This window comes from Marmota monax, unplaced genomic scaffold (assembly GCF_021218885.2).
Source record: "Marmota monax isolate L192 unplaced genomic scaffold, Marmota_monax_Labrador192_F-V1.1 WCK01_AAM20220418_F8-fsc00145, whole genome shotgun sequence".
NCBI classification, from domain to species: domain Eukaryota; kingdom Metazoa; phylum Chordata; class Mammalia; order Rodentia; family Sciuridae; genus Marmota; species Marmota monax.
In genome coordinates, this window is record NW_026695201.1 from 539,810 (window position 1) to 561,909 (window position 22,100).

At 45.1% G+C, this 22,100-nt stretch overlaps 1 protein-coding gene and 1 long non-coding RNA gene across 2 annotated transcripts; one reads left to right on the plus strand and one right to left on the minus strand.

The window, feature by feature from the left end:
- Window positions 1–798: 798 nt before the first annotated feature.
- Window positions 799–10,914, plus strand: LOC124082477 (Fc receptor-like protein 2). Its single transcript, XM_058574130.1, has 8 exons — window positions 799–901; window positions 1,811–1,831; window positions 4,263–4,529; window positions 4,752–5,033; window positions 6,392–6,679; window positions 7,081–7,359; window positions 8,357–8,677; window positions 10,087–10,914. The coding sequence occupies exons 1-8, from the start codon at window positions 871–873 to the stop codon at window positions 10,119–10,121; spliced, it is 1,524 nt and encodes a 507-aa protein (XP_058430113.1). The 5' UTR covers window positions 799–870; the 3' UTR covers window positions 10,122–10,914.
- Window positions 9,584–19,990, minus strand: LOC131423612 (uncharacterized). Its single transcript, XR_009225370.1, has 3 exons — window positions 19,924–19,990; window positions 19,451–19,584; window positions 9,584–9,876 (listed from the first exon to the last, which is right to left on the minus strand). It is a non-coding gene; the product is annotated as an uncharacterized LOC131423612 (long non-coding RNA).
- Window positions 19,991–22,100: the final 2,110 nt, after the last annotated feature.

Here is a 22,100-nt window from a genome sequence, read left to right on the forward strand (position 1 = left end):
CCTTCTCTCTTAATTGGGGCTGGGGATTGAACTTCATGCACGAAAAGCTCTACGACCAGCCCTGAGTTCCTCCTTTTAACTAAGGTGGATTCTCTTTCCAGCCTGATACAAGAGCTCTCTTCCGAAATTTATTCTTGAACTTTGGAGTGTAAGAAGACAGATCTGGTCTCTCCCATTCCTGTGTGTGTTGAGGTCCTTCAGACCACTGTACTGCTAAAGCCTCAAGTAGCCATAGGGTGGTATGACTTCTTCCTTCCTACGTGTATCTGGCTGAAACATTTCATGAAGACAGGTGACTTGGGTTGAGCAGAATTTATATCTTTCTGGGACCCCGGACAATACATAATGCCATCTCATACCATCCTAATCCCATCACCATCTCTAACAAATTCCTGTTTGTCTTTCACGTGGTCTGGCTGGAGCTCTGCAGAACACATCAGTGTTGGCATGGTGTCATACTATTAAAGACAGCATTAAAAAAAAAATGTGCATCTTAAGTAATAAAGAAGGTTTCTTTTTGGAAGAGCCCAAGCAAGTGTTTTGACTCTCAGCAAGTCCAGAACTGAGCATTTGCAGACAGAGCTGAAAGAAGTAGAAAGCGTACCTACAGCGTGAAGACATCTAGCCTTTTAGGAAGCACTTTTATCAATACACACACATCTGAGCAACTCTGTCAAGGAGAAGAATAGTCACTTTCTCAGCTCTCATGGAGTCTGGGTGGGGACAAAGCTAGCTACTTCCTTTTTTCCTTTTTGATGAAATCCCTGCTGAACTACAGGGCCAAACCCCAGCTTCATCCAGACAGACAGCCGCTCTGCAGACCCGAGCTGCCCCTGACAGTATCTGGGAGAACATCTTGCCTCCAACCTCATGCTGCTGTGGCTACAGCTTCTGGTCCTTGGTGAGTAGGCTGCTAGAGCAGGACCAGGTTGGACCCAGGGGAGAACTCTCTGTTCTGGGGCACAACTCTCTCTGGTGCAATGAGTAGGAATGGATTTCAGACCCTGACTCAGTACTAGCAGACATCACGCAACTCGGTATTAATAAAAGCAGGGTCCCAGGAAGTCAAAAGGACCTTGCATCCCTTTACCAAATACCAAATACATCATTTCTGCTTTGATCTCTAGGGAAATTGGGAGGCTTCTTTAAAAGAACTACAAAGGGATTTTCTGTTGGGGTGAATTCCGTTTCCAGCCCACATGGATCCTACCTCCCCCAACCCCGACTCCCACTCCATGCTATCACATTTTGGGCGAAATTCTCACCTCCCTGAACTTTTGGATAGGTTTCATGTCTTGCTGATCGTAGATGAGATGATGGCTTTTGTTGTAAATACGGCCCGATACTAGGTACAGAATTGGGATGGAGGGAGAAGCAGTGTCGATGAATATGAAAGGCACCCCCTTTTCCTTTGTGACTTTTCCTGGGCTCCGTGTGACTCCCAGGTAGGCAACGTGTCCCAGACGAAATAGCCAGGAAACGAAAAAAGGTAGGAGAGGAGCAATAAATATTGAAACTTCTCAGGATGTAACCAACAAAATGACAAGCTTTTGGTCACGGGTACGGACAATGCTTGTGAACTGGGATAGTAAAATGAACATTGGGTTCCACGGGGTATTGTTTGTCAGTGCGGGGAGGAGGAAAAAGAAATAGGTAGAATGAGGGAGGGGGTGTAAGGGACGGAAAGGGGGGAGGGAGAGACAGAAGGAAAGAGCGAGATCATGGGGAAGTGCTCAGAGGGTGGTAGCTTTTTTAAAAGTGTGAGGATCTCAGTGATCTGCAGTGATCTCTCCGACTCTGTTCCCCACAGCTCCTGCCAGTGTCCAGTCTGGTGAGTTACTCTTCTCTTTGTTTTCTTAAATCTCTGGGAATTAGATTCACTCTATCAGGCCTGGGAGGGGTGGCCTGTCCTAACCTCTCAGCTGAGGGCTGCAGGGATCTGGGCCAAGACTAGGGTGGAGAGAAGGAGGATGCAGAGCCTCCCTCTCCTCCCCCTCGTCCAGCTACAGCAGGACCCTCCAATGCCACATTCATCTCTGCTTGGCGGCCTCCTTCCTCCGTGGGCAAGAAGACCCTGCCCTGAGTTTGACAAAGCAACACACGATTTCCCCTTTCCTGTTGAGCCCTGAGATAGGAAAGAAGATAACTGTGAAGGGAAAGCAAAGCATGCACTGTGTGGTTGGGAAAACTTCTTCCTGGTTCCGGCTGCAGGGGCTCAAAGTTCCCAACAAGAATCCCTGGAAACAGTGAGGGGAAGCATATTTATAACAGAGTAGAAACAAGGGGCCAAGGAGGTTTCCTGCAGAAAACAAGAATGCCCTGGATCTTCTAATTGGACTGTAAACTCTTCCATGCCTAACTTGGTTTTCCTTAGAATTTTAATATAGTGACATTAAGAGAAAAAGTCTGGTTTCATATGAGACCGGTAAAGCACATTTTCTTCTTTATTCATGCCTTTGAGAATAGATCCATCCTCTAATAAGAAAAGGGGTGATGCTTGTGTAGCGAGGCTTGTAACTTTAAGCAAGAAGGTCCTTAAATTTGTCTCTGGAGCACCTTCATGGGATCCAACAAATTCCCTGAAATTATGATAAAATGTGTATATACGTACAGTTGTGCCCGCATCTAGGGAATGGGTCTGTAGGTAAGATGTCAAAACTTAATGACCAATAACCAGGTATCTTACGGTTAAATACTTATTGCAGTTCAGGAAAACCTGGTTTTAGCATTTCCCCCTGTCTCTTGCCCTATCATTATTACCAACTTGGTCACATAAATATTACTCCTTAAATATTTCTTTAATCAAACTGATTATATCTCTATAATCATCACTGAAAAATCTTCCCCACTGTCAATTTGGAGGAAGAACATATTTGGGCTCCCACACTCCTCTCTCTTTATTGATGCTGTCCCCCCTGCCACCCACTCCCATTCCCTATTCTACTGGCAGAACTTTCAAAGTGGTTAAATGACGTACAGAAGTTGTCCTTGAACTCGTTTGATCACTTTGCACTATTCAGAACAAAAAAAAAAATCGAGTGTCTTAAATATATTAAATAGATTCATGGAAATAGTGAACCTGGTAAAGATGTACAAACCCAGAAAATTTAAAAGATGAGAAGATCTATTATCTACAATGGAAGTTCAAAGGGCTTTCTCCCCATCTCCTTGTAAGTCTCAGTTTGGAGACTGTGACCTAGACTTCACTGTGAGAGGATCTCTCTTTGGAGACAGGACCCTGGGCAGGGTCCCGCTACCCCTCCTCCGTAACCTCATACCAGAGCACTGAGCTAGGCACACAGCCTGCACAGCACTTGCATGCCCTGTCTCCTCCCTGCAGGGGAATGGCCCAGTGTTCAGGTCTGGGATTAGGTGTTTTTATTTTTTATCAGAACAACAAACATTTTCCCTGGAATCCCACGATTCCAAATTGACATTTGAGCCCATATTTCTAGTTCTGTTGCCAACTGAAATGTCCCCCCAAAGCCCAGGTCTACAGGGCTGGGTCACAGAACAGCATGGTGGCTGGCTCTCCTTCCCTTCTTCGGGAAATGGTCTACAGGCTCCTCCGGGTCTACAGGCTCCTCCGGTCGTGCTTTCTTTTCCTGCTGGGGGCAGCGCCAAAGCACCAAAGCTGCTCATTATCTCCCTAATGAGTACTCCCCAGGGGAGACTATGACCCGACAAGTGGAGGGGCCCACTTCCCTTCTCATAGGGATCATTCAGACCCATTCATGAAAACGATTCTCAGAGTCTCTGAAGAAAGCATTGCAGAGGGAACTCGGGAGATGAAAGATGTAGGTCCCCGGGCCAGTGTCTCAGTGGCCCCGTTTGCTTCATGCAGGGACAATATCAGAGAGAAGGTCTTTGGGTTGATGGTACCACTAGACAGAGTCTCCAAGGAATGAAACACGCAGAGAGAGTTAATTATGGCTCCTGTAGGGACATGCAGTCACCTGGAAGGAGATGCTAGTGGGATCATTTCAAATCCATATTTATTCCAAGTGTTCATTGCTGGGAAGAATGGCATCAAAACCTGTTAACAGACAGAAAACTAACAAGATATTTTTTGGACAGAATGCCAGGGAGGTGGAGCTCAACTTTACTTAGCGGGGAGACTGACAGAGCCAGCATGTCCCAAGGCAACTGCAGATGCTCAGACTGACTCATGGTAGAGCACTGTCCCTTCCCCTTAGAAGCAGAAGGGGAGGCACCAGGGCAGGGGGCAGCCTTGTCACTGGGTACCTTTGCTTCTTTTGTAGGCTGGCTGAGTATCAGCATACCATACAATGTCTACGAAGGAGACCAGGTGGTTATAAGATGCTCTGGGGAAACAAATGACAAGATAAATAGACTAACGTACTACAAGGACGGCTTTCAAATATCCACTTACCATAATGCCACAAGCCACACCATTTCAAATGCAAGACGCAGCGACAGCGGCTCCTACTTCTGTAAGGCAGAGAGGACATTATTCCCTCCTATAGGTGTGACAGAAGAGACAAGAACTACGTGGCTCATTGTCCGAGGTGAGGCCCTCACTCTTGGACTGGATGAATCTGGGAAGGAATAGGAGTCTGGTGGGAAGGGGAGGGGGCCGGGAAGAGAAGACCACACAGGGAGGGAGAAATGGTGGGTGGGCGGAGAGTCCTTGAACCTGGGTCTGTGTGTTGGGTTCTTTGGGCCACTTCTCATCAGGAACTCCACACTCCACAGGTAACGGGTAGTCTCTGTGTCCTCTCTCCCCATAGAACTGTTTCCGACCCCTGAACTGAGAGCCAGACCCCTGCGACCCACAGAGGGCTGCTCGATGATGCTGTCCTGTAACACCCAGCTGCCTTCAGCGAAGTCATCGACCCAGCTTCGATACTCCTTCATCAGAGATGGCCACACCCTGAGGTCAGGCTGGACCTCAGCGAGGGTTAAGATCCCAGCGACACAGAAAAAAGACTCGGGGCATTATTGGTGTGAGGCCAGGACAGCGTCTCGTCGTGTCTCCAAGCAGAGCCGCCCATCCTATATAGAAGTGCAGAGTGAGCATCGAAGGGCTGGGCCGCCAGGGCTGGGCCGCCAGGGCTGGGTCAGGCAGGGCTGGGTCAGGCAGGGCTGGGTCAGGCAGGGAAGAACGGGGCACAGCCTGGACCACGGGCTCTCTTCTCAGTAGTGCTCCCCAATCCCTATGGATGAGGGGGCTACCGTGATCCGCCTGGACTCTTCTCTAATAATCTCTGCAGGGACATCGTTTCCCCATAACTTTGCTTTACCTGTCAGAGAAGCAGTGATAATAATAATCCCTCTCTGGAGCATTTACCATGAAACGAGCACTGACCAGCAAACCAAGAAGTAAATAAAAAATCATGGTGTCTTGTTTGCAAGGAGTGACCCAACTAGGATGCACGTTTAACAGAGCAACGAAGGCACTAAGTAACAATAATAATTAATAATGAAAGAAATGATTACAACAATCCCCCGGCACTTATAAAAGGATCACTGTATGACAAACCCAATTAAAGCTGTGGTGCTCGGTTCTAGGAGAATCTCTCTGATGGTCATAAATATCTGCAACAGGGAAGACTTATGCACATTCACCATGTAGAAGGCACTTTTCAGAGCACTTTAACATTGAGTTATTATAGCAGCCCTATGAAACAGTACTGTGATGAGTACCTGTAATGTATGCACTATTATTATCCCCATTTTGCAAATGAGAAAACTGATGGCCTAGAGTCATTTACAAGACTAACCGAAGGGAACCTAGAGCTGCAACTTGATCCTGGTGGCTCTGGTTCCAAATGTATGCACTTTTAATCCTCTTGCACCACTTTCTACCTAACAGTGGCCGAGGAGAGGGTATCAATAAGAGATGTTGCCGAACGGCTTCATAGCGAGAGGTGCTTTCTATCTGCATCTCATTTAATCTCCATGAGAACTCTGCGAGGTTAGGATGATTACCCACATGTTTACGTTGGAGAAAAACGAGGATTGGAGGTCTTGACGTTCCCAGATCATGCGGTGAATGAGTGGCAGAGTTGAACTGTAACTTCCGCCCGCCTGCCTCCCCAGGCTGTATGATCTGCCACCACTCCTACTGCCCCCACGCACCAGGAGGTCAGGAGAGAGCACGTCATTGTAGGCTCTGGACATTAGTAAGGATGTACGATTGTTACTGACTGGAACATTGTGGGGTGGTCCTGCATAACGTCCCTCAATATATTATCTCCCCGCTTAAAAAAAAAAAATACTCAGGCAAGTGGAGTGGACTCTCCTCTGCCTAAACATTGCATTCAAATATTACTTGCCATAATGCTCCAAAGGTGGTACTGGACTCCACCACCGCCCTGCCTTCCCCACACCTGTCCCTCAGCTGCTGTCCCCTCTTGTGTTCCCGCAGGGGTCCCTGTGTCTCAGGTTTCCATGAAGACCCAGCCCCCAGGGGTTCAGGCAGTTGAGGGGGAGATGCTGGTCCTTGTCTGCTCCGTGGCTAAAGGCACAGGGGTCACCACATTCTCCTGGCACAGAGAGGACACATCGGAGAGTCTGGGGAGGAAGATGCAGTGTTCCCAGAGAGCAGAGCTGGAGATCCCAGTCGTCCGGGGGAGCCACGGCGGGGGATTCTACTGCACAGCAGACAACAGCTACGGCCCCGTGCAGAGCCAGGTGGTGAACGTCACTGTGAGGGGTGAGGAGCGTTCCTGCAATCAGTCAGCCAGCGACTCCCGATGGGGGTGGGTTTTCTCCTGCAGCAGAGGGCACTCTAAAAGAAATGACAAGGCTCGGGGCAGAAGGTGCATGGGAGGGTATCCTTGAGAGGGTGGAGGGGGCAGTGCCAGCCACGGAGGCACTGAAGGAGGGTGAGAAGGTGGTCAGGAGGCAGGCTCCCTGGCGTGCTCAGAGGCATGCTGTCCAGAAGTCTCCATCCGAGCTCCTCTGAGCTCCGTGGGGGAACCGTCTCTGCGAGGTTAGATCAGGAGGTGCCACCTTGAGAAAGGCTCAGGAGGGAGGGATTCTGGAGGACCCTCCAGTGAGAGTGGAGGGCTGTGATTCCCACCTCCCTCTCCGATGGCGCCTCTGCCTCTGCAGTTCCAGTGTCACATCCCATCCTCACGTTCGGTGCCCCCGGGACCCGGGCCTTCATGGGACCTGTGATGGAGCTTCACTGTGAGGACGGGAGAGCGTCTCCCCCCATCCTCTACTGGTTTTATTACGAGGACGTCACCCTGGGGAACAGCTCAGCCCCTTTTGGAGGGGGAGCCTCCTTCAACTTCTCCCTGACTGCAAATCACTCTGGATCCTACTTCTGTAAGGCTGACAATGGCCTGGGAGCACGGCACAGTGAGCTGATGAAACTCAGTGTCACAGGTAGGACCAGCAATGGCGTGTGCCCCCTTTCCATTGGAGTTCTCCTCCCTCCAGTCAATCAGAGGTCTACCAGAAGTCTCTCAGCTCCCCAGGCCCTCCTTTGGGTCTTAACAACGTCACTGGTCCAAAGCTTACAAACACCTACTATCTGTTTCCTTTTCACCTAGATAACAAAATATGTGCAAAACAGACAATTTGCAAGACACTGTATTGGGGTCAGGTCAGTGTAAGGAGAGGGGTGGGTGAGCATGGATAAGGGAGGAAGGCATCTCCAAGAAAAAAATCAAGGAAAGACCTTGCACACCCAGAGCTTCCAGTGAACGATTAGATACAACCAACTCTTGTAAACACCTAAGGAAAAAGTGGGGAAACTAGGAGCAGAGCACTTCCTGGGGTTTAAATTTTTACTAGGATCGCCTCATTGATTTGGTGGTGGAGGCTGAACCCAGCTAAGCCTGCACTCTACCGCTGAGCTACCTGCCAGCCCCTTGGCATCCTCATTAAAAGTGAGTTTTCTACTTTTAAGGATAGATTAGCCCCAGAAGAACAATTTCAGGAGTTTCCACAATTCCTATGTCCTGCAGCGATTTAAAACAATGTCGGAATTATCTGCAACTTAAAGAGTCTTTGGAATCAACCCCAACAACTTTCTAAAGCCTGGTAGATTTTTACCTTCCCTGTTCAATCTTTTTTTTAGTCATTTCAAATTTTCCAACGCTTTAAAACACAAATTAAGCCAGAAGTGATGGTGCCCGCTGTAATCCCACAACTCAACAGGCTGAGGCAGGAGGATCGCAAGTTAGAGGCCAGCCTCAACCACTTAGCAAGGCCCTGAGCCACTTAGCGAAAACTTGTCTCAAAAGAAAATAAAAGGGGGGGGGGACTGAGGATGTGGCTCTAGTGGTTTAGCACTCGCAGATTCAATCCCTGGTACCAAAGAAAAGGAGAGGTGGGGGCTGTCGATTCCAAAATGCACCTATTACTTTTCTGTTTGCAGATGCTTCTCCCAAAGTCCGCTTGATGAATGGTCCCCACCGATGTGAAGGGCGGGTGGAGATGAAAAAGGAAGGTCACTGGGGTACTGTGTGTGACGACGGCTGGGACATGAAGGAAGTGGCTGTGGTGTGTCGGGAGCTGGGCTGCGGAGCAGGCAAACGCACACCTGCAGGTGTGTTGTACCAACCGGGGGCAGAAGAGGCCCAGCCTGTGCACCTTCAGGAAGCCCGGTGCAACGGGACAGAGAGGACACTGGCCGAATGTAAGCAGACCAACACCTTCAACTGTGGACACGAGGAGGATGCAGGGGCCGCGTGTGAAGGTGGGTGATGGCCGATGGGAATCGTGGACCCACCAGCTTCTGCCATAGGCTGCTCCCACCCACTCGCTATCGCCCCTTGCCCTTCAAAACACGCACCCACTCTTGTGTTGCGTGTGATCAGGGCCAAACCATCAGTTCCCATTAGGTTTCCCCAGAGTCATAAAGGCCTCTCCTAGGTCTCCGATGATTACTGCCTTTCTGTCATCTTATTAATAACCCTAACCATTCGTATTTTTATCGCCATGGATTGGGGCACAAGGCCCAGAAAATAATTATGAAACCGTGGAGTTACATGGTCTGAGTGACTTTCATCAAGGTGACCCACTTCCTTTGTTCTATAATCTCTTCTGTTCTTCTGAGCTCTCTCCTAAACAAGCCTATTCATCAAAATCAAGCCCTGGATTCTAGTGGGAGAGGATGGGGGTGGGGGACATGTTGGAAAGACCCCGGGTCTGTCAACTGAGTCACGCCACCAACCACAAAGGACAAAGCTCATGGAGGGTGAAAATAAAATGAGAGCTCTGACGGTGCCGACACACCCGCACAGCCAGGGAGACTGCTCTCTCCAGTCCCAGCGCCCAGCCTCCAGGGAACCCTACAGGCCAGAAGTAGAGAAATAGCCTTTTAGAGGTCCTCAGTGAGAAGAAGAACCTTTAGGGCCAGCGGCCCCTGCCCACTCTGAGGAACTGGTAAAGGCTGCAGTGAGTTCAGGGAAACGGAGTCAGTACTGGGCTCTGGAGAGGACCTAGAACGTGGAGTCCACCGTGCAGAGCCTGAAGCCCACCTTTCCCTCACACCAGCCCGGGAAGCAGCCAGCTTCTCTGAGGCTCATTCTCCTTGACATGAAGTGGGATCATGTCGAGTCCAACTTCCCCGCCCGGGGGGGGGGGGGGGGCGGTAAAATCCACACTCAAAGACGTGGTGTGCAGGACCGAATCTAGAAAGTTCAAATCTGGCTGATTCGGAGCGGTCAGGAGGAGGGAGGAGGTCTGAGGTTGGAGCTGACCTCCGCCATCCTGGGTCTCACTTCTTCTTGGGAGATCCCTTGAGTTTCTTCTGGAAGATCTGACCTGGATCTCCCCCTCCTGATCCGCTGGTCTCCTTGTCTCCACCGCGTTCTTGCCTTGTCGGGCCTCACAGGCCTGGTTGGTCCCACAGCTCCCGTGGCTTGTTCTGTTCCCTTGGGCAGAGGCATCAGCCTGAGATGGACAAACAAGGAATAAAACTGGGGTGGGCTGGGCCCCCAAGTCTGATAGAAAGACACACATCAGCCACATTTCTGATCCTCAGAAGGAACTGCTGTTCTGATCCTTCCAAAAGGTTTTTGTAAATACGTGGCTATATATGAATGAATACATGCTGCAGTTGATTGTTCTGCTGACTGCACATTGTTTTATATCGCTTACTAGATGTACCGCTGTGGATACTGGGGAAGACTCCCTAGAGCCAGCACTGACGTGGACTCAGAGTGCTCCGTGAAACAGGCACCGTGGTGCAGGTCTGTAATCCCAGCGGATCCGGAGGCTGAGGCAAGAGGATCGCACGTTCAAAGCCGGCCTCAGCAAAAGTGAGGCCCTAAGCAACTCAGTGAGACCCTGTCTTTAAGTAAAATACAAAATAGCTGGGGATGTGGCTCAGTGGGTGAGTGCCCCTGAGTTCAATCCCCAGTTCCAAAAAAAAAAAAAAAAGAAAGTTTCCCTGAGCATGACACTTGTCATTTGGTGATTTTTTTTTTTTTTTTTTTTGTTCCATGAGCTTAAATGAAATATTTTTTGTTTGTCTGACGATTTTTTACTTCTTTCTTTATCTGGGGATTTTTTCCTCTACTAAGAAAACCAGTTATTCAAAACTGCTGGGATTGTACTTCTGTCTTTCTCCGTGTTTAGATCAGCTAGTTTGTATGTCTTCAAGAAGTAAAAATTCTACCCTGTTGTGTACCTTTCTGAAATGCAGATTCAGGATTTAAGCACTGCTCAGAGCTATGGAAAAGATAATCAGATCAACCGTCTAGCTTTTACACACTGGCAAATGATAAATCTAAATAAAACTGCCAAACCTTTAAGGATCTTCTCGTCCATTTTTTGGAATGCTGATGTACATGTGTACCGATGTTGGTGATTTGTCTGTTGACTTATAGATAATGACTGCTCCCATAAATTAAAAACTGTTCAATTAGCCCAAATGCCTTTTGATTCTCATGACGTAAGTAAATATTTAACAAGTTAAACTCGTTGGTGAAATCAAAGTAAGGATAGCTTTAAGGTCACTGGCACATGTTGCCACCTGGGCTGTAGGCCTGCCAATCAACCAGGGAAATATTGGTCTCTGTTAAACGTTTAACATACAACGTTCACTGCTTTCTATATAAAGCAACTTTTAGGGTTTTGGCAATAAATACATAAATAAATTTTTTTTAGTTTAGCAATGAAATGTTAACAGAAGAAAGTCCACAGATATAGAAAAGACACACTCATGCACATGTATACACAAACATATACACATACACTAGGTATTTACGTGCTTTCTTGAAGGACCATTTTAGTTTAAAAAAATTTTTGATTTTACACTAAACTTAGTGTAAAAATTTTTGCATTAAAGATTTTTTTTCTTCTTTTTTTAGTTATATGTGACAGTAGAATGTATTTTTTTAAAAAATATTTACTTTTTAGGTGTAGATGGACACAACACAATGCCTTTATTTTTATGTGGTGCTGAGGATTGAACCAGGGTCCTTGCCCGTGCTAGGTGAGCGCTCTACCGCTGAGCCACAACCCCAGCCCAGTAGAATGTATTTTGACATATCATATACATGGCGTATAACTTCCGATTCTTGTGGTTGGACATGACATGAAGTTACGCTGGTCATGTATTCATATGTGAACATGGGAAAATTATGTCTGATTCATTCTGTCATTCCCATTTCTATCCTCCTCCCTTCTCCTCATTCCCCCCTGTCCAATCCTGTTAACATATACTCCCCTGCCCCATTGTGGGTCTAGCAACCACATATCAGAGAGAACATTCAACCTTTCACCTTGGGGGACTGGCTTATTTCACTTAGCATGATAGCCTCCAGTTCCACCCATTTACCAGCAAAATGCCATAATTTCATTCTTCTTCATGGCTGAGTAGTATTCCATTGTGTATATGTACCACTGAAGTTTTTGGTTTCGCTCTTAAACTGTCCTCTCAAGAAAGCAAATCTTTTTTTTATCCCAACAGGCTTTTTATTCTGATTTTCCTTTTTTTTTTTTTTGAGCATGCAAATGTAAAGGACAGAAAAGGCTACTTGCTCATCCTATGAGCCCTCTACACTTTAATGTTAGTGTTTAGTAATGTTTACTAATGTTTACGTCTCAAAAATATTTGAGTGAATGGTTTCATTTAGAAATTAGTAATTAAATTTTGCATCTGTGGATATGGGGAGAAGAAAAGTAGCATACATTTTTTCCAGATTAGACATTTGTATTGACAGATAATTTACAGACCATATTATGTGTTAGCTCTTATTTTTAGAAAAGCTTCAAAAATGGTTTGGGTATTTTAATTGGAATTATGTTATAATTTTATTACTATCATTGTTTACTTTTAGGAGAAATCTGATATTTTTATGCAAAGCAATCTTTCAATCCAAAAACAAGATATGCTGTTCCACTTACGTTGTCTTTAACTAGATCACTCAGCAGTTATCTGTTAATTAAACTCTTATGAATTTTACCTATTTCTTGTTGATTTTACTTTAGGCTTTTTATACTCTTGAAATTATCATTTGGAATTTTTATTTCATTATATTTCTCAGTTGACTATTTTAGCACATGGGATAAATATTGGGTCTCACCCTGATTGATTCTTGTTCCCAAGTATTTCACAGAGTTATCATTTCTAATATTATCAGTTAATTCTCTTAGATTTTCTAAGTGTACGATCATATCTATGGAAAATTCCACTTTCTTCTACCAATGTATTGTACACATGCTTTTTTCTCTTCCTAAATTCATTGGATGATCTTTCTAGAACAATGTTGAATAATTGTGATGATAATAGGCACCCTTGCTTTATTCACAGATCTAACAGGAAGACTTTGAGTTTCACCATTAACTGTGAGGCAGCCTTCTAAAGTAAGAGATGTGCTTATAACATCAAGAGATTATCTACTATATAAATCACTAAGAATTTTGTTTACTATGTATTTGGAAGTAGATATTGATTGGGGGGGGGTGAGGGGATACTAGGGATTGAACCCAGGGGTGCTCTACAGATAAACTACATTCCTAGTCTTTTATTTTGAGGAAGGGTCTCACTAAGTTGCCCAGGCTGACCTGGAATTTGTGATCCTCCAGCCTCAGCCTCCTGAGTTGTTGGGATTACAAGCCTGTGCCACCATGTCTGGCAAGATGCTGGATTTTTAAAACATCTTCCTGGTGTTGTTTTGTTCCCTTTTCAGTTATTATAATGAATTATATTAACATATTTCCTAATAATAAGATTTGCAACCCAACCTGAGTGTGATGTGTATTAATATTCTGCTGAATCCTGTTTGATATTATCTTATGTAAAATTTTTTCATAGATGCTCATAAAGAGGATTTATCTGCAATTTTTTATTCTTTCTTTGAAAAAGCTTTGATAACAATGCTATATTGGTTTTTATTATGTAAGCAGGTTTCTTTCTCTATGATGAAAAAAATTAAATATGCCTACATTTTTTTTCTTGAAGATTAAAAAAATAGTTAATGTGATACCTGACCTGATATGTGGCTTCCTAATAATATTTTCGGTGTTTTTCATGACTATTATTCTACTTATTTAATTGTCTCTTCTTACATAAAATTTGGTAATTTGTATTTTCCTAGAAAATGATCCATTCAAAGTAGGTTTTCAAACGCTGTATATTTCTTCATTCTCCCTTCCATCTTGATCAGGCTATTCAATGGTGTATCTATTTATTTTTCATGGAAAAGCCTTTGAGTTTATTCATATATTCTATTGTGAAGTTTTGGATTGTTTATTCATTAGTATCTGCTTTTATCTTAATTGGTTTTATTGACATTTTCTTCAGTTCTTAACATCAATGCCTATTTCATTCACTTCTAGTTTTTCTTCTTGTTACTCTTTCCAAGTGTTTAATGAATTTCCCTGGGAACAATTTTAGTCGTATCCCTGAGATTTGGATATGTAGTGTTTTTCTTATCATTTTGGGGTCTCAATGTTTCTTTTTTTTTAATTTCTCTTTTGTCCTCAAAATTGATTTAAAGAGGTATTTTTAATTACCTGTTGATAAGATTTTTCCCCTCATCTTGTGATTTTTTTAAAAAAACTAATGTGATTGCATTTGTAATTGTCCCAGATCGTCTTTCTGACCTAAAAGACGGCTGACTTCTGCAGAGGATCCACGACTACTTAAAAGGAAGTGAGTCCTCTGTTCCTGGGACCCAGAGTTCAGTCTCCATGATACCATTCAAACCGAACGCTTCCTCATTCTTCATCCACTTGATCTGCTCGGTCTAAAGGTGTCATCTGTGATTGTCATTGTGCTGAGGTTTACTTCTCTTTGGTTTCCTGCCTGCCTGGGCATCGGGTACTTTGATGCCATAATATTCAATTCCAGAGATTTACGAGGCTTGGAGACCTACATTTTAACCACTTCCACTTTGGTTCATTCAGTGCTGATTGTCTTGACAGATCTTGTCCGTCCTTTCACTTTTAACTTTCCAGAACCACTTTCTTTGAGATACGTCCCTTAAACATAATGTGTGGTTGACTTTGGGCTTTGTGCCAAACATAAAATTCCTTTTATTTTATCCCACGACCACTTTTCCCTTCCTAACACTTTTTGGTTTTGTCTGTCTTGTTTTCCTTCCTTTTCATTTTGTAACCTTGTGCAGCCTTGATCCCTCAGTTCCTGGCTCACTGCCATTCTTGGTCCACACCAATTTTTATCTCTCGTTTCCTTTATTTATATATATATATATATATATATATATATATATATATATATATATATATATATTTATTCACTATTCCCTTTTCCTAGCATCTCAGTCATTGTAATGTGCTTGATGTGTGTCCTTCACTTATGTCTCATTTCTACGGAGCCTAAAACATCTATTTCCATACAGTATTGAGCTACACTTTGCACTATTTTTCATCTCCCTGTGTTCTGTGCACATCTAGGTTATTGCTTCTAACGTTGCCGATTACTCCCCCAGCAGTGGACACCTCACTTGCCCCCAACCTGTCACAACAATGACCACTGACAAACTTCGCTGTCCCATCCTGGGTCTGTGTGAGACTTTCTCTTTCTCTCCTACCCAGGGGAAGGACTGGTAGAACGGGTCATGCCAGCTGGTCCCCAAAGTGGCTTCTACCCCCAACAGTAAGTGGACATTTCCTAACCCCAAATCCCAACCAGCCCTTGGCACCATTCAGTACTCTGATTTTGCCAATCAGATGGGATAAAGAGAGACATCGAACGGGTGTTGGTTGCCATTTTTCTGATTATAAGCATCTTTGAAAATGCTTGTCATCTTTTGGGGTTTCCTTGTCTATGAAATAACTGCTTTATGTCCTTTCCCCGTTTTATTAATAGAAGTTCTGTCTTTTCCTGGTGGATAACACAGGAGCTACTGTTTCCTCTAAATAAGTCCCTTGTTTTACATTTAGTAAACATCACCTCCCACTCTCATCATCAGCCAATTTTGTTCAGAGTGGCATTTGCTGAGCAGACTTTTTTTTTAATTATTTTTCTGAAATCAAATTTATTAGGTTATTTTTCGTCCTTTAACTTGTGTTTTTAGTTTTGTTTAAGAATTCGTTTCTTCCAGGCTAACAGTGACTTGGGAGGCTGAGGCAGGAGGATTGCAAATTTGAGGCCAGCTTGGGTGACTTGGGGAAACTCAGTCTTAAAATAAAAAAAATCAAAAAGGCTGTGGATGTAGCTCAGGGTAGAGGGCCCTTGGGTTCAATCCCCAGTGCTGCAAAAAAGAAAAAAGAGAAGAATTCCTTTGTGACTCAAAGTCACGATGACATCTTCCCAGATTCTCTTCCTTTAATTTTATAGTTCTCCTGTTTATGTGTTTATCTTTTAGGGTCTACCTTTATATTTGATTTTAGGTGTATGTCCAATTTTTTCTCCATAAAGTAATCCAATTTTCCCAGGATCATGTAACAACCATACATTTCCTGTTTTCTTGAAGTATCACTTTACACTGGGCACAGTGGCTACATGCCTGCAATCCCAGTAACTCAGGAAACTGAGGCAGAGGATAGAGGCCAGCCTGGACAACTTAGCAAGATCCTCAACAAACTTAGCAAGACTCTGTCTCAGAATCAAAAATAAAGAGGACCAGGGATAGAGCTCAGCACCCCTGAGTTCAATCCCCAGTTCCAAAAGAGAAAAAAAATTGTTAGTGTTCATATATATGCAGGGTCTACTTATGACTCTCTGTTCTGCTCCACTGGTTTATTTGTTTGATCTGATACATACATTATTGATTTATGCACACATTGATTGTATTGTTTCTAATCTTTAGCATCTGATAATAGAAGGCCCTTATTTGTTCTTTTTTTTTTATCAGTTAACCTTGCCTCTGATAGGTTTTTGTTATTCTATAAAAACTTTATAGTTAATATATCGGATGGTTCAGAAAAAAATCCAGACAAAATTTCCAGTGGAGTTTTACTGAATTTATCAATTAATTTGAAAGATGCAGACTGGTGATTCCTACCATATCCCTGTTCAACCCCCCTATTTGGCCTGTGCAAAAGACAGATGTGTTCTGGAGAATGCAGCAGCCACTCCAGATGTGGTTTTGTTACATTCAATTCACTTCCTATGAGCATCTGCTGTGTAGCTTTCAACCAGGTAAGTGCCTTTCCCCCCTTTTATTCCTGGTAGTTGAGACCACCAAAGGCCCTTGAAATTCACTTTCAGTCTCCCAACTTAAGAGTTGTGACAACTCTCCAACCCTCTGCCCTATCAGGGACTTTACTTTCTCCACTCCATAGACATCCTAGCAGTCTATTCTATCAATGACATCATGTTGCTTCGACCTGAGAACAAAGAAGCAACTCTAGACACTGTAGCAAGACACGTGCAAGCTGAAGGGTGGTGAACAAACTCCATCTTGGTGAAATTTTTGGAGGTCCAGGGTTTTTTAGACACTTAGAAACATGACTTCCAAGACAAAGGACAAATTTTAGAGAAAAACCATTTCCTTCTCTGTATATAACTCTTTTTCTTTTTGAAAAACAACTTCTGGCTTTGTTACAAGGCCCCAGTAGAAACTGAACCCTTGTCCATCAGCCACTAAGTTGCCTGTGACCTTGGCTGCCTGTCATGAAGTGGTATGACTTGACTTAGTAAACCAAAATTTTCTCATGCACAGCAAAGCCATATTATCATCCATCTCCTGTGATAAAGACCAGAGCAGGGGGCTGGGATTGTGGCCCAAATTCACCCGAGTGACCTCAGTTCAGTAGCCTGCGATGGACGGGGGCTACAGAGAGGATTTTTAAAAAGCAAACTAATTAATCTGAGGGCCACACAGTCTTTCTCTACTAGAGACACTGCAGCTCTGTGACACCTGAATGTTTTGAGTATGGAAGAAAAGATGTCAACTACTCCGACATCCCTTAAGAATGAAAGGAGGTGTTTGGGTTTTGGTAAAACAAAACACAACCCAACAACAACAAAATGCTCAAACTTTGACAAGTCAACACAGGATCCAGTGGCCAAGTCCAACCATCGAAGAAACAGCTCAGAACCTTAACAACTTCTAAACAAGGAAGACCTAAGTTCAGGACAAGCCAGGCTCAGTGGTACGTGTCTATAATCTCAGGAGACTGAGATGGGAGGATCTCAAGTTCAAGGCCAGGCTGACCTTAGTGAGACCCTGTCTCAAAATCAAAAATAGAAAGGGCTGTCAATGCAGCTCAGTAGTACAGTATACCTAGGTTCAATTCCCAGTACAAAAGAAGGAGGAGGAGGAGGAGGAGGAGGGGGAGGAGGAGGAGGGGGAGGAGGAGGGGGAGGAGGAGGAGGGGGAGGAGGAGGAGGGGGAGGAGGAGGTGGTGGAGGAGGAGGAGGAGGAGGAAGTTCAGGGCAAATTTAGCTCTCTTTATGGGGCTGGAATGGGGGAGGAAATGAACTGCTTTGTGGAAAGAAGGCAGAATACCTCTATTAGGAGAAAGCTCTTTGACTACAATGCCCTCCGACCACATCTTTGAAAGGGAGACGTAAGTCGTAGTCATTGTGCCCTGTAGTCTGTGTGTCCCAGGCTCTGGCGCTGAGGACATATTATGCTTCTCACCAGAAACACGAGTCCTACTGTGCTGTGAAACGTGTCTGGATCTGCTCTAGAGCTCATCTGACCTCCTATCCTAAAAGCCAGATGCTAATAGTCCCTGGAGGAGAGTCCAAGAACCCGATCTTTCCAGAGATGAGGGGTCCACCTTCATTTCTGCCTTGTCAGAAAGGGCAGAGCTCGGGCTGAAGCAAGCTCATTGGCTTCCCATTCTGGATACAGGGGGTGGGGAGGCTCCAGGTGTACTGATGTCAGAGGGGGGACAGGAAGGTCACGGGGTGTGGGAAGAGCGTCGTCAACTATCTCAGATGCATGTAAACAGTGAGCATCTGAGAGCCTGTCTGTCATAGTGAGGGTGAGCAGAAACAGAAATATTTGTTTCTTCTTTTCTGTTTTGTTCCTAAAAATGGGGTACTCCTTGAAAGCAACCAGGTCCTATCAGCCATCCTGGTCTCCTCTATTTCCCATTGGTGCAAAAATCTGGGGCAGATATGACATTCTAGTAACCTTAAGATTTAAAATGTCTCCACATTCCTGTATCTTTGTCCTCCCAGTCAGTAAAACCACCATATATTCTCTGTAGTTATAGAGTGTTCGTCAGTTAGCCATAAAGGTTATGGGATAAGTAGGTGGGGTAAGTAGGATGATTCCTTCTGATACCAAGCTGATAATCAACTAGGAACCCCACTCTATAAACCTGGGACAACACAGTTAGAGACCAGTATAGGCTGGAGCAGAGAGAACCCTCCATCAAGAAAATGGTTAGTCTTGCCGGGTGGGTTGGTGCACGTCTGTAATCCCAGCGGCTCAGGAGGCTGAGGCAGGAGGACTGTGAGTTCAAAGCCAGCCTCAGAAAAAGTGAGGCACTAAGCAACTCAGTGAGACCCTAAATAAAATATAAAATAGGGCTCTGGATGTGGCTTAGTGGTCAAGTGCCCCTGAGTCCAATCCCAATCCCCCCCCTAAAAAAAAAAAAAGAGGAAAGAAAATAATTGGTCTTGAGATAAATTGGGAAAACAGGAAAAGAAAGATGAATTTGGGGTGCTCAATAGTAACCTTTAAATCAGGGTCAACAGCCTCCCTCATGTCTACCCAGTGAGCTCCCAGATGCATGCCCAGTGATGTCTCTGGAGTCACCCACCCTGACCTTCCTGAGTTCCCAAAGTGATCTGCATTGAGATGCCACATATTCCCTAATGAGGAGATAGGGGTTTTGCCTTCCTCCACAGAAATCCATTCAAAATGATTCTAATTTCAAGTAGCAGATTCTGTGGTTTCTCCCGGATCCCCTGTCTGCAGTAAAGGACTCACTTCTTCCCGACTTCTGGGATTCTACCAGCAGATAGCCTTCAGTTATCACCCTTTTTAGGCAAGTGTCTTGGCCACTTATCCAAAGTCACCCTCCCTTTACAGAGCAATGTCAACACTAGGCTATAAAGGCAAGGCCCCGTCACCCCACCTCAGCACACCTGGAGAGATCATCCCAGAACGCAGGCTGTGTATGGGGTTGGCTGAGATGAGACCTTCAGGATGAAAACTCAGCTTTGGTTTCTCCCTGAGAGCTTCGTCCTTTCCTTCTGACGGTTTTTGATTCTGAGATACCCTGGAAAACACGTCCTATCTGTTCACTTCCATCTCCACACCTACCTCCCTGAAAACCCAACCCACAACATCTGGTGCTCCCCCAGTGATCTCCATGTTGACACTGATGGTCAAGTCCCAGACCAACGCCCTCCCCAGGGCAGGGTGAGTGCTCAGGGTCAAGGTCCCAGGGGAGGCCACATTCTATTGGTGTGGGGAGGGCACAGGACAGGTGGGGAGAGGATGCATTTCCCAGAGAGTGAACTCAGGATCTGTGTTGTAAGAGAGAAGGACCTTGGGAAGAGCTGCGGCCATATTTTCAGGGGGCAGAACACATACCACTGTGGAAAAGTACACTTACATTCGTTCACTCAACCAGTAATTCTCAAGCGAGGGCCAAAAGTATCTTGTCAGCAGATGAACACACAAAGAAAATGCTGCATATAACACAATGGATGTTTATGGATATTATGGTTTGGATGTGAGGTGTCCCCCCAAAACGTTCATGAGATGGACAATACGGTAATGTCCACAGGTGAAATGATTAGACTATGAGAGCTGTCATCTAATCAATGGACCAATACAGTCGATGGATTAATGATTTGAAAGGACTGCTGTACTGGGTAGTAACTGGAGGCAGGCAGGGTATGTGGCTGAAGGAAGTAGGTCACAGAGCGTCTGCCTTTAGGGTTTGTGTTTGTCCCTGGCACCTTCTCTCTCTGCCCCCTGGCAGCCGTGAACTGAGCTGCTCTCTCTCCTCTGTGGCACCCTTCCACCACGATGCTCTGCCACATCTCGGGCCCAGAGCAACGGAACCAGCTGACCGTGGACTGAACCTCTGAAACCGTGAGCCAAAATCAACGTTCGCTAACACAATGGAGTTTATTCAGCCATAAAGATAGAACCAAATCGTGTCACTGACAGGAAAATGGATAGAACTTGAGAGGCTTATGTTAAGCCCACCAAGCTAGACTCAGATAGTCAAGAGTTTCACGTTTTCTCTCATATGTGGGAGCTAGAGAGAAAAAAGGAAAAGAAAAAAAAAAGGTGTGTGTGTGTGCGTGCGTGTGTGCGCATGTGTGTGTGTGCACGCGCGTGTGTGTGTGTGTGAGAGAGAGAGAGAGGTCTCTCAGGAAAACAGAAGGAAGACTAGGCTATACTACAGTACAAGGGATCAGGGGGAGGAGGAAGGAGAGAGGAAGGGTAAGTATTGGGGGGGTCGTTACATATGTGACTATATCACAGTCAATCCCACTTTTATGAATAATCACAATGCACCCGTTGGTAAAATTAATTAAAATGTTTAAAGCTTCTACAGTCACTTTCTGTCCATCAGTTCTCAGCAAAAGAAACAGACTCACAGGGCAATATAAACACCGAGAGATTCATCGTAGGGAGGTGGCCTTGTACGTCTGTGAGAACTGTTGAAGTCTATGGAAGACTAGTTCTTCTCAGTGTGATGGGGCAGCCAAAGCCCACAGGCAGGCAGTTGAAGGAAGGGAAGATACATGGACGCTGCAAGAATGAGTGAACCTCTGAACATGACCTGGAGCCCACATCTGTCACCTCCAGCTGACAAGCCACGATGAGCGTGTCCTGCAGAAGGTGACACCCTCCATCACTAAGCTAAACATGAAGAAGGCCAGGAGAAAGAAGGCGGGGAGTAGACTGTGGGAGCTGGAGTTGCTTCCTACCACTGCCCCACAGCAGCAAAGAGAGCTAGCTAATATGAGAATGAGCTGCTACAGGATCTTGGGTGTCAATGACCCTCTAAGTAAGACAAGAAAGTAGCTGCTGCATCATCTCCACGTTCCAAATATTGTGCAAGATGTCTCTTGGGGTCCATGCTAACCTGGGACTATGCAGGGCAGGGAGTTCTGGGAAACACAGTTCCAGTTTAGAAAGTTGACCCAATATCTGTTTAGCACATTTCTCATCCTTGCTCCTACTCTATCCCCTAAACTGGAAACATGATATCAAAATACCATGAATTTTGTTAGACAGACTTGGGTTCATCTCCAGCTCTACCAGATATACACCTTTAGGAAAATCACCTTATCTTGTAGAATCCCTCCATTTCCTCTTTATAACATGAGCATGTTAATTCCCTTGCGTGACTAGCACAAACAGTCTTGGGGGTTCCAGCAAGGGGCAATAGGGAGTTAGAAAACAAAGACTCACAGGTGCAGATTTTGAAGATAAATAGCTGGGATCAGGTGGAGTGCTGCTCTCTGATGTAGAAGCAGATCTGAAGAGTTACTCTAGCAATCCTTATTTATACCTTTGTATAAAGGGAAGTCACAGAACTAGAAACATCTGTCGCTTTTCCACAGTGGCAATGTGCAATGTTAGGAGCTTTCTTTAAAGCTCCAGCAAGTTCATTTTTTAAAGTTACCATTAAGCAGGCAACAGCAGAAGTCACAGAGCTGGTGAAACATTGCGGTTGTCTAGCAGGAGAGTTCCTCTATTCTCAAGATCAAGCTCAAGACTGATAAGACTCTTGCACAGAGCTTCCTCATGCAGGGCAAAAGCATCCTG